The sequence below is a fragment of the Cyclopterus lumpus genome, chromosome 25 (assembly GCF_009769545.1).
Source record: "Cyclopterus lumpus isolate fCycLum1 chromosome 25, fCycLum1.pri, whole genome shotgun sequence".
NCBI lineage: Eukaryota > Metazoa > Chordata > Actinopteri > Perciformes > Cyclopteridae > Cyclopterus > Cyclopterus lumpus.
Genome location: NC_046990.1, coordinates 1846476 through 1858765, shown reverse-complemented (window position 1 = coordinate 1858765; position 12290 = coordinate 1846476). Strand labels below are relative to the sequence as shown.

General features: G+C 43.4%; 1 protein-coding gene and 1 long non-coding RNA gene across 2 annotated transcripts; one reads left to right on the top strand and one right to left on the bottom strand.

The window, feature by feature from the left end:
- Positions 1–2153: 2153 nt before the first annotated feature.
- On the top strand, positions 2154–4973 carry LOC117727955 (vitelline membrane outer layer protein 1-like). Its single transcript, XM_034528507.1, is given in 5 exon segments — positions 2154–3171; positions 3280–3392; positions 3921–4086; positions 4088–4228; positions 4885–4973. Coding segments are annotated over 5 exon segments (651 nt in total). The 5' UTR covers positions 2154–2961; the 3' UTR covers positions 4906–4973.
- LOC117727956 lies at positions 4210–7656 on the bottom strand. Its single transcript, XR_004609076.1, has 5 exons — positions 7434–7656; positions 6697–6893; positions 6472–6595; positions 4844–5240; positions 4210–4324 (listed from the first exon to the last, which is right to left on the bottom strand). It is a non-coding gene; the product is annotated as an uncharacterized LOC117727956 (long non-coding RNA).
- Positions 7657–12290: the final 4634 nt, after the last annotated feature.

Here is a 12290-nt window from a genome sequence, read left to right as displayed (position 1 = left end):
TTCTCCTGTTCTTCTTTATAACGTGTGTTAGAGTGCTGAGTGTTCCATCTGCTTTTGTCTCTGTCCCTTACTCTCGTCCTCCCTCTCTTCCTCCTCATGCATTTTTTTTGTCTTTCTCATCATGTTCATACTAATCTTACTCTAGTTCTGCTAATAGGCTAGGGCTATTAGCAGAACTAGGCAGTTGACTCACCAAAGCCCCATCATCGTCATCATCGTTGTGGTGGGCGGTCCTCTTCATCGTCTTGGGTAACGTCGTTATCCTCACCTAGCGCCCCTTCACAGCTAGCTGCTGCTGTAGCGGCGTGTTCAACGCTGTGGGCGTTCCTGCCTGTATCCCCAGTAGCCGTAAAAAGTGTGTCATCTTTGGCAGCGTTTCTAAATATTTGTCGGCGTCTTTTCTTTTTTTTTTCTTTTAATTGAGCCGCTTGGATAACTTTGTTTCATTTGTGCTTTTATTCTTGTTTTCTGAATCGTCTCTGTGTAACTTCCTCCTGTCACTGTGTTTATCTTTCGCGCCGCGCACCGTTACGGACTAGTCCATCTCATGGTGAAAGTAGGGGTGTAGGGACACGACAGATAACCATGAACTGGACATTTTAACGTTTCAACGTTTCAACGTATTTCATAAGAATATGAATACAATTGACCATGCTTTTGAAGCGTTCATGATGATAAGGGCCTTTTTCTTTTCGTTTTCTTTTTGGTTGGGGGCCCCCATACTACGACCACTGGTAGGGGGCCCCGAGCAGCCGCCTACCTATGCCTCTATGTTAAGACCGACCTCTGGAAACAATGCAGGATTATTCAGACGCAGCATACTGGATCGAATCAATAAGTGTTTCTGTGACTTCTACTCTGTCTTTGGAGGAGATTTTGAAGCAGGATATTAAGGCCTAACAGTGCCAATAAATATGGCTTAATTCCCTTCATTGGAAAAAGGAAACAATTGTTCTGTCCCTGTTCTTTAATTAAATGGCCTGAAGAAAACTATTTAGCCCCAGCATCGCTCTCCTGCACTCTGCCTTGAAGGCCGCCTCCACATCCAGCAGGTCATCCAGCTAATATCTTTCACTCCAATCATTTCTACACTCCAGTGCCTCCGGTCGTCAAGGTCCAGCCGGCCGAGCCGGCTGACTACTGCTGGACTGCAGTGAGGCTGAGCTGGCTGAGGGACGGGGTCAAAGGTCAACGCCGACATGTGTCGCCCACAGACATCCAGCTTCACTCTCACCTGGAGCTCACGCCCAGAAGAGGGGAGAAGGTGAGCTGCAGGGTGGACTGAGAAAGAGCCTGGAGGTGCACTGGGGTAAGAAAGCACAAAGCAGTGATGACATTTAGATCCCACAAGGATAGATGAATTGGAAATGAATAATGCTATTATATTGGTTTATATAGCACGGCCTCCCCCTCCAGACTCTGGTGGTGGAGAAGAGCCGCACTGGTTAAATCTCCTGTAACATCTGGAGATGATGCCGTGTTCATGTCCTATGGGATTTCAGATGGGAAAGATTCCCATGTTCACCAAATTACAATATATCCATTCGGGTTTAATTATATTAAATGATAGACTTTGGCTCATGCATGTTTGCATGGTTTTCAGGCACTACCGTATTAATAAGCTCTGAACTGGATGTATCCGGACTTTGAGAACAAGTGAATACCATTTGCAAGTTGAAAGTTCATAATTACGGTAGCTCTGATGTGACATGAACACAGCATAATGTTATCAGGTTTGAGGTCTCTCTTCCTCCTTTTCCCCCATCATACGATATAAAGATGTTACTGATTGATACTTGCTCAAAGTATGTCGCTACCAGATTTCAAGACGTTAGATCAATGAGAATTGTAATTTCTTTTAAAATTCTTATTATAGTATACTTACACTTTTTCTTCCAGGCAAACTCCAAGTCATCGCTCATATCTAACATAATAAGAAATATTATATTATGTTTTGTTATAAAGTATTGCCCACGAAACTGAAAATAGTCCCTCTCAACATGACCTCAAACCAAAGGGAAAAAACAGCAATGTGGGAAGATGAAAGGCTGTTAGTTTAATTATGTCCCCCCCCCCCCCCCTTCTGACATGGCAGAGCTCCACCTTTATCATTTAATCCAAGGACTCAACTGACATGTTATCCTTCAAAACTAAAAGTAGCATAGATTTTTCCAACGTCGTGTGATGATCATTTGGTAGGATTAACCTGTCACTCATGACGACCGTCTCCGGTTGGAATGAGACTCGTTTGTATGTTATATGTGTATGACAGGATAGAGTTTATTTATAGGATTAAAAATAAAATGAAATGTTTAATTGAAAACTCAACTTAAACTCAACAGAACACAGGCAGAGCAGGAATGTAAAGGTCTTTAGAAACTGCCTTTAAATGAGCGTTAAATCAACCATTTCTGGATCCACTGGTTGTGTAAACAAGTGCATCATATCAACCTGAAAGGTGTCAGTGCCCCCGAGGGTACCCCTCAAGGTACCCCCCGAGGTACCCCCCAGCTCCATCCTCGTCAGACCCCACACCGAGGACATGCAGCTGAGACCCTGTTTGTATACTGTGAGCTAGAATCTTGCTAATAATTGTAGATAATTCTTTATTTTTGTAATCTTCATGTGTACAGATGCATTGATCTGAAAATATAAACTATGACTCTTGGGCAACAGCAGTCTTTGTGTGTGAAGGTTCTGATGCGGCTGAATTACGACATTTCTTTTGTTAAATCCGCATTCGATTCACTGCATGCTGTGATGCAACATGTTGTCGGTAGAATAAGTCTAACCCTAAGTATAACCCTCCTCCCTCTCCAACACCGGCTGTTCGATCCCACGCCTCTCTGTAAATGATTCAACCCGATACGAGCGGTGTGTCTCCGGGTCGGGTTGGGAGGCTATAAGAGCTTCCAGCCCGAACCCCCCTCGGCGCTTGTTGGCTGACTCACTGCTGTCAACATGGCGAGTCTCTTCACCGCGGTGGCCGCGGTGGCGCTGTTGTCCGGTGGGCTGAGTGAGCAGAAGGTGTTCCTGCAGCGAGCCGGCCGGGCCTTCAGCACCAGAGAGCACCAGTCTCTGCTCACCGTGAGCAACGGAGAGCGCTTTGGGAACTGGACCTGGCCCGAGATGTGTCCCCACAAGTTCTAAGCTGTTGGCTTCAGTCTCAGGGTAAAGACACACACACACACACACAGCAGATTAGGCAGCGGCTTCACCAGAGTAAGAAAACAAGCTGGTTTGACCGCAGCTGTTCTGGGATCTGTTGGTCTTCTCCAGGTGGAGCCAAACCAGTACGGGGCGGACGACACGGCTCTGAACGGGATCCGCCTCATCTGCGCCCAGGATGACAACCGGAGCTTCCTGTACTCGGTTGAGTCCCACACGGGCTAGTAAGTAGCTCATACGGGCTAATTAATGGTCACATCATCGGTTAAGGGTTTATGGATCATTAATAAATCCCATTGATGGGTTGGTGTCTCTTTTATTTGGTAAAAATGCATTTATAAATATTAGGAACCCTTTAATAGATGCTTATGGGTTTGTCACTTTCTAATATAAGCAAATAAGTCAGCAGTTATACATGTTAAAAGTCATTGACGCAGACTCCAGATTATCTGTAGCCCTATTCTATAATAATACTACTACTAAGAATAAGACGGATAAGACTTTTTAAAGCAATATCGCAATAAGCTTCACATAAAACACTTAATAAAATACAAAAACATACAATAAAATAAGATAATAATCAAATAGGGACAACAACAAAAATGATGTTAAACAAAGTGAATCTGGTAAAAAATATAAAAAGTGATGTTTTTCTGATTTTCAACATTTTATAAAGTGATTTAAAAAGTCATCTAAACAGTCAAAGGATGTTTTCAAAACCTTTTTTCCAACTCTCCTCCTCTCCTGTCCAGCTTCGGGGACTGGTCCCAGCCCCAGTACTGCCCCAGTGGCGTGCTCGCCTCCTTCCAGCTCCGCGTGGAGCCCCATCAGGGTCTGTTTGGCGACGACACGGCCGTCAACAACATCAAGTTCCGCTGCAGCAGCAACCCGACGCTGGAGGGGCCCGGCACGGACTGGGGGGGAGTACGGCCTCTGGAGCCAGGAGTGTCGCAACGGAGGGATCTGTGGCATCGAGACCAAGGTGGAGGAATACCAGTACGGCCTGGACGACTCCAGCCTCAACGACGTGCGCTTCCATTGCTGTGCCAAGCCCCAGCAGGTAAGACGGGAGGGAGTAAGAGGGTTGTGTGTTGAAGGAAGAACCGAGCCCAGAAGAGGTTGAAGGGTTAAAGCCACACAATGTGCAGCAGGATTTCTGAGTGAAGAAGTGAGAACAATTTTTATTCCACTTAGGGTTGCCATGAACTGTAACCCGACACTCTTACCCGGACTATAACCTGCCGCAAGATGCGAGAACATTTAGCAGTAAAATCTTTTATTCTGAGCCCTTTTTAAGGACTTTCTGTCCAGGTGCTCAGTGTGCATGAAAAACCTGGAAAAGTCCTGGAAAAAGTTTGGGAAGCATAAATACAACCAGAAAGTTTTGGAAAAGTGATGTTAATCTGCCCCACAGATACCTGAATAATAGATTACACGTGGTTCAGAACAATCTTTAATAACAGATCTTTCCGCCACTTCAGCTTTTTATTCTCCTTTTTTTATGTAAACACAGATGTCATGAACATTTTCATAAACTCATTGGAAATGTAACGTGTGTTAAACTCTGGGCACTGAACGGTTACTAAATGTTCTAGAGATTCTTTAATTTTAAGATGTGAGAAGTTTGCAGGATGACTACGTGAAACGATTCAAATGTGATATATTTGGTACGTACTGTGCATTTTTAATGGATGCTTGTGAACTTGTGATTGGCAGGGCAACATCGATCCGGTGTGATCAGTTTGATTCAGTCCGTCTCCAGCGCCCTCGAAGATGACATGTAATAAAATGCTGGTTGCAAACTGCTGTCGCCTCTCTCGTGATTTGCCTGAACCTGAAGGTCTTGTTGGGTCCGCTCCTTCCTTCTCTCTAGGAGGTCAAATACGACTGAGATCAGTCATCATCCAGCTCGAAACAGGCGCGCCTCCGTCTGAAGAGCCTCTTCTTTGCATCATGTCGACCCCCTCCTTTTCACATCCTGTCTCACGGACCAATGAGCTCACAGCGTCGCGATAGAGCGCCAAACAGAGCGGCTGACGCATGGAGCCAAATCCAGGCCAATAGTTTTGAACCTGAAAATTCAAGTTTTTGGTCTTGAACATTGAACAATTCAACAATGTATTTGAAATAAAAATAAATGTATGAAAAGTTTTTGTTGGTTTAAATATGATTTAGATTCAGTTATTATTTTTTTTTAGAATAAAATATATTTTTTCATTTTTCAGTAGCATATTTTATATTTTCAACTTTACAGTTTCGAATCGGTTTTTTTCGGGTTCAGACTTTTGGCCGGGATCTGGGGGGGGCGTGGTTTCAACTACAGGGGCGTGGTATGACTGTCAGCTTAACGAAGAAGGCTGACCACCTGCCTCAACGTTGCCTTCAAGAAACGTGGGTTCTGCGAACATTATGACTCACTCCTTTGCATACAGCATATTCACGTGATTGGCAGTAACACGGTTATGTTCAAGCTGTTCTAGACCACACTTTGCATGAATCTTAGTCAAAGAGCAACACACTTTGCCAGGTTGTGGCGTTCAAGGATCCCGCTATAACATCTGACGTTTCGTACTTCCGCACGCCACCTTGAACGCAGCGTGATTCTGCGATGGCGGCTGCTCCACCTGGTCGGGCTGCTGGCTCCAGCGGGCAGGTAAGACGTTTAACGTGTTTTGTATAGATACTAGAAAGTAGTGATGGCGAGATGAAGCCTCATGAGGCATCGAACCACTTCAGCCAATTGGTTCGAGAAAGGGTTCATTACTCGAAGCTTCATGTGCACACGACACCACCTAGTGGCCAAAAGTATAATCACAGGCAGCTGTATCTAAACCACAATGTGATGCATTGAATTGTTGTGTCTGTTATGGCTGTTGGGAATGACTGAATTACAAAAATGTATGCCCAAATTTCTGTAACATATGTGCATAATAAAATATGTTTTGAATGTATCCTGTGTGTGAACATTTTCCCAAAATGGTAGTGTCGTATGAAAAATGTATCGAAAAAAGTACTGCAAGTAACATGCATATCAAATACCTTTCTCCACACATGCTAGCATGGATCTCTAGAAACTGTGGTGGGAATTTCACAAAACAGACAGGACTTTCTGATGAAGATGGAACAGTTTGAATATTAGCAACTGTCCCAAACAGCTATCTGGAGCTCACTTTGGCCTGCCTAAGATAATGATAAACAGTCACAAATATGCGGTGTTACAACTCACTGGACAACAATCAAAATGTAAAATAAGTTGCACTTGCACAATGTAACATCACACACACATTTCATAGCTACATTTACCTCAAAATCCTCTGCTGCCATCTCGGAATCCATGCAAGCTTTCTCCACCTGTAGCCTTGTACATAAGCCATCCTCCGGTCAGCTTCTGCATCTTCGGATAGACAATTTGTAGTAGTCCGAAGAACTAAAAGAACAATAACATGTGGTCTAAGTGGTGTCTACATGCTTGAAGAAAAGCCTAACACTAGAATAAAGTGGCATGTTTAAAAACTCTGTATGCAATACCTCTTCATGGTCCGTATCCTTGGACATGTTTAGAGTTCAAACTCTTCAGCTTGAGGTTGTCTCTGAATGAAGGTTTAACAAGAATGCATAACTAAAAGGCCTCCAGGTTTTAGTAGACGAGGTGCCACAGGTCTTTAGACTCTGGAACTCTCGCTTTCCAAGGTAACTTTTCCTTGTGGAAAAACCCAGGGAAAGAGCTAAATGATAAAGAAAATTAGATTAGTTTAAAACATGAACTAATAAAACTATCTTTAAATCAGTCAAACTCATTTTCACTCTGGGCCACATCAAAGGATCTTTAGTTAAACGGCGATATGGAAACGACGTGCATTGTGGGAGATGTAGTCTGTCGTCACTGCACAATGTAAAGTTTATCGACTATAATTTTAAAACGACCATGTGGCTGGCCACATAAAGTGACGTGGCGAGCCTCGAGTTCGACACCTATGCGTTAAAGAACATGAACAATGATATTCAATAAAAAACCTGGCCATGTTCTACAGAAGACATCTCTGTTCCTGCTTTCTTCCTGAGAGGTCCTCTGTGAGCACATGTATCAGGCTCTGTGCAGCTGAGGCCACCGAGAGGAAAACAAATCACGGAACACGTGCTAATAGCTTTAAGCTAGTTAACGCTAACTAGCACTATACTTAATTTCCGCTTTGGCATAAAACACATTTCAATAAATCTAGTTAATGCTTTGTAACGCGTCCCTATGTTACAGTCGTCATTTTAACCTTTCTAGTAGTGTTGTTACGAGATGTGCCGACGCTTCGAAGCGTGTGTCGAGTAATGGAGGGGGCGTTTCCTCGAAGCGCGTATCGAGGCTTGCTTCATGTAGGGGAGGAGCCAAAAATGATGACGTCCGAAGCCTCGCTACCCGGCTGTACCACGTGACTGCTTCGGCAAGCGGTTCAGATTTTGCCGGGAGGTTTGACAGCAATATAAACCCCTCAGGCTCCATTCAAAATGTGTGTTGTTGGTTGAGAGTTTGGAGAGAGAGATAGTTTGGAGAGTTAGGAGAGAGAGATAGTTTGGAGAGTTTGGAGAGAGATAGTTTGGAGAGAGAGATAGTTTGGAGAGTTAGGAGAGAGAGATAGTTTGGAGAGTTAGGAGAGAGAGATAGTTTGGAGAGAGAGATAGTTTGGAGAGTTAGGAGAGAGAGATAGTTTGGAGAGAGATAGTTTGGAGAGTTAGGAGAGAGAGATAGTTTGGAGAGAGAGATAGTTTGGAGAGTTAGGAAAGAGATAGTTTGGAGAGAGAGATAGTTTGGAGAGAGAGATAGTTTGGAGAGTTAGGAGAGAGAGATAGTTTGGAGAGAGAGATAGTTTGGAGAGTTAGGAGAGAGTGATAGTTTGGAGAGAGAGATAGTTTGGAGAGTTAGGAGAGTGAGGTGAGAAGGATAGGTGATAAGATGGAGCCAGCTAGGAACACTTTGATTTGATAACTCCTAATAAGGTAAGCTAAATCTAACTCTATTTCTGACTCATTAGGTTTGCTTATCAAGAACGGTATTTTGCAGTTTCTTATTTTATTTAAAGGTGCGGTGTTTATTGTGCTCCAGGGAGTTGGGGTACAATAACAACACCTCATCCATGCTAAGGTATTACCGTGCCTTGCATGAGAATAAGGAGGAAACTGGAGCTTCACCCAGCCATGGTAAGTCATTACAATAATACAAATGCACCATCACAATTTGTCCCTGTTCACTTTTGTTTATTGTGCAAATAAAGACAGGTAACAGACACTGTATGTATTCTCTTTTAACCAGCCACCAGAAAACAAGAGCTGGATGAAGCCCTCGTCTCCATGATAGTGAAGGACACACAGCCTTTCACTGTTGTGGATGATGTTGGATTCAGGGCATTTGTGTCCAAACTGGATCCTAATTATGTTATCCCTACAAGGCAGGTGTGTATGGGTGGGTGCATGCATGAAACAAGAGTACTTTATTGTGTCTCACAGTTCAGCACTTCCACCTCTCATGATGTCACAGGAGGTAATCTATTATTTTACATTTTGAGATTAATTATTCCGATGAAAACACTTCGTAACATGATCTGTGGTTTCTTCTTAGGTAGCAAACTGTGGCATCGTTTGGACACCAGCGTCATGGAGGCACAGAAAACTCAAAATGTAACAGCAGATGCCACTGGAGGTCCAGCGCTACCTATCTGAGCCAAATATAAGCAGGCTGGAAAACCCTCTGGTGTACTGGGAGAGGCAAAAATGTCTTTATCGGCATTTATATAGACTAGCTCTTGCGTTTTTGTGCACGCCAGCGTCTTCTGTACCCTGTGAAAGGGTGTTTTCAAAGGCCGGAGAGGTTGTGTCCAAAAAAAGGAATCGTTTAAAACCAAAAACTGTTGAAACTGTTATTTCTGAATAAAAATGAATAAAATGTCCCCTGTCCTGTACATCACTGTCCAAGTTCCACAAGCATATTCAGTCCTCTTTTCCTAGTTCCACAAGCACTTTCACTGTCCTGCCTGCTTAAGCCCATGCCATTTCCCTAAAGTGACATAATAACATTATTACACCACCTGCCTTACCATACTACACTACCATTTTGGGAAAATGTTCACACACAGGATACATTCAAAACATATTTTATTATGCACATATGTGATCATTTATTTACAGAAATTATTTGGGCATACATTTTTGTAATTCAGTCATTCCCAACAGCCACAACACACAACAATTCAATGCATCACATTGTGGTTCAGATACAGCTGCCTGTGATTATACTTTTGGCCACTAGGTGGTGTCGTGTGCACATGAAGCTTCGAGTAATGAACCCTTTCTCGAACCAATTGGCTGAAGTGGTTCGATGCCTCATGAGGCTTCATCTCGCCATCACTACTTTCTAGTATCTATACAAAACACGTTAAACGTCTTACCTGCCCGCTGGAGCCAGCAGCCCGACCAGGTGGAGCAGCCGCCATCGCAGAATCACGCTGCGTTCAAGGTGGCGTGCGGAAGTACGAAACGTCAGATGTTATAGCGGGATCCTTGAACGCCACAACCTGGCAAAGTGTGTTGCTCTTTGACTAAGATTCATGCAAAGTGTGGTCTAGAACAGCTTGAACATAACCGTGTTACTGCCAATCACGTGAATATGCTGTATGCAAAGGAGTGAGTCATAATGTTCGCAGAACCCACGCCCCCCACACCACTGGCCAAAGGTCTGAACCTGAAAAAAAGATTGAAAGTTGAAAATATGCTACTAAAAAATGAAAAAATATATTTTATTCGAAAAAAAACTAAGCATAACTGAATCTAAATTATATTTAAACCAACAAAACTTTTCATACACTTTTTTTTATTTCGAATACATTGGTGACTTTTTCAATGTTCAAGACCAAAAACTTGAGGTTCAAAACTATTGGCCTGGATTTGGCTCCATGCTGACGCAGGCGTTTCTCAGAATTCCTACTGGAACTTAGGTAATTAAGAAATGACAAGAGAGTGGATATTAATTAATTTACAGTTAAAGGCCTGACAAAGGTTGATAAGACACACAGAGGTAATTGTGTTAATTAATCGGCTCACACAGAGTGTGTGTGGAGGGTCGGGGGGGGGGGGGGGGGGGGGGGGGACCGGAGGACGTTATCAAACACGGCCGTAATGGTTTTGCAAGTCGAGGCAAAGTGATTCTAGTCTCTAACACGCAGCTACAGAGCTACGCTCACGAAGCCGCTCAGACTGACCTCATCTCGGAAGGTCAAAGTGCGCTCACTGCAGTCGGATGCTCAAGTGCACTCGATTAGGTTCTGCTTTCAACACATCTATGAAATAATGCACAAGGAATCGAGAATAGAGCCAGTAAAAAACATTAAAACATGGAGTCGGGGGTGAGATGTATACATATAATCTATATAGTCATAATGGATGGTTGGAACAAGCTGGCACACTCAATATATGATACTGTCAAACAGAAATAAGATGATTTTCAATAACCTTATTCTACTTAAAGTTGCATACAGTTGGCGGGACATGTGATGGAACAATAATTGGTGTAAATCAGTGAGATATCGTTGCTTTCAGGATGGGTTCTTATCTGAATTCTTTTTTACAGTACATTTTTATTAAAAGTGGGTTAGTTGTACTTTTACATAATATTCTAGTAGTTGTTACATCCCTGCCTTTTACATGTGTAAAATAGGCCGAGCTGGAGCTCCCCTTAAGGGGAATGAAAGGTAAAAAAACCTAGTTATGCAAACTTTTTATAAAAACCCGAAGGGCTTGAAAAAAGTTGCATATTGTCTCTCTGGAGAAGCAGAAACCTTGTCTTTTTTTTATTTGATAAATTAAAGATGATGCACTAAATGTAAATCGTCTGTATTTTGCGCACAAGGCCTTGGGCTGCCACTAGGTGGCAGTGCTGCGTCGAGGGGAACTCGAACCGACATCTCACAGTAAAAGGGAGAAGAAAAAGAAAAAAACTCTTACCGACCGGGTACATCCAATAGAAACATCTTCGATTGACTTCATGTAATGAACTCTATGTAATGATAACCTGGCACAGCCGTGCAGCTCCCCCTCCCAGTGAACCGCAGAGGGTCAACACCTGCATTGAATCCACATTAAACCCATGCTGTGATGACATCTTCTAGCCACAGTCACAAACAAACAAACACGTTCTCCAACTCTTAAGAGGAACTTCATTATTTAAAAAAAACATGCTGCAGCCTCAGCACGTTTTTGCGTGGCGTCGCCTCTGGGTCCTCCAGCGAGCCCCCCACATCTAGGGTCCTCCAGCGAGCCCCCGGGGCCACACGTCCAAAGGCCCCAATCTGCCTCAAGAGCAATTAGCGCCTCCTGTCGTGGACAGGATGGATGTGGGGCTGCTGGTAGAGACCGAGGCAAAGCCCTCCTCTTAATGACCTTAAGCTCCCCTGGGCTCCCAGCTCATGACTTATACATCACACCGGCTGTGTTGACTCAACTGTAAATGTACCCTGTTCATAAAACACCGTGGGGTTATTATCATGGCTGCCGGCCTCGGCTTTTATGTGAAATGTCACGTGAAGAGAGCACATAAAAGCTACTTTGACCGTTTGTTCGGTCTGTGAACGCAGAATGGGGCAGAATGGCATTGTTTTGATGATCACCGGTGTGTCGTGCTGTGAGGGCGTAATAACTATAACTCACGGGGTCTCTTCGCAGTGCGACTGTAGAATACATCACACCTACACATGAGCCTTCTCTGTACTGTGAACTGAGAAGAGTGTCCAATTACAGCTGCGCCAGGTTTTCATGTGAAAAGAAGCTGCATTAGACCTGTTTGTCTCTTGAAATGAAGACACCACAGATTCATGTAAAAGAATAAATCGGTTGACGCATTAATAACTTCAGGGGGTGAAATTCAAAAGCAACGCCTATGTTTTCTTTTCGTTCACACATTCTTATGTTATATTTTTTTACAGTATTAACTTTCTTGGAAATAACACTTTAAAAAAGGGACAGTTTGCTCAAATCACATGTGATATAATTATTACAGACGAGTGTGGGATAAACTACTACCGTGTTGTACTATTAAGAACTGGTCACAACAACATCTGCAGGTACTACCAGTACCATTGAAGCAC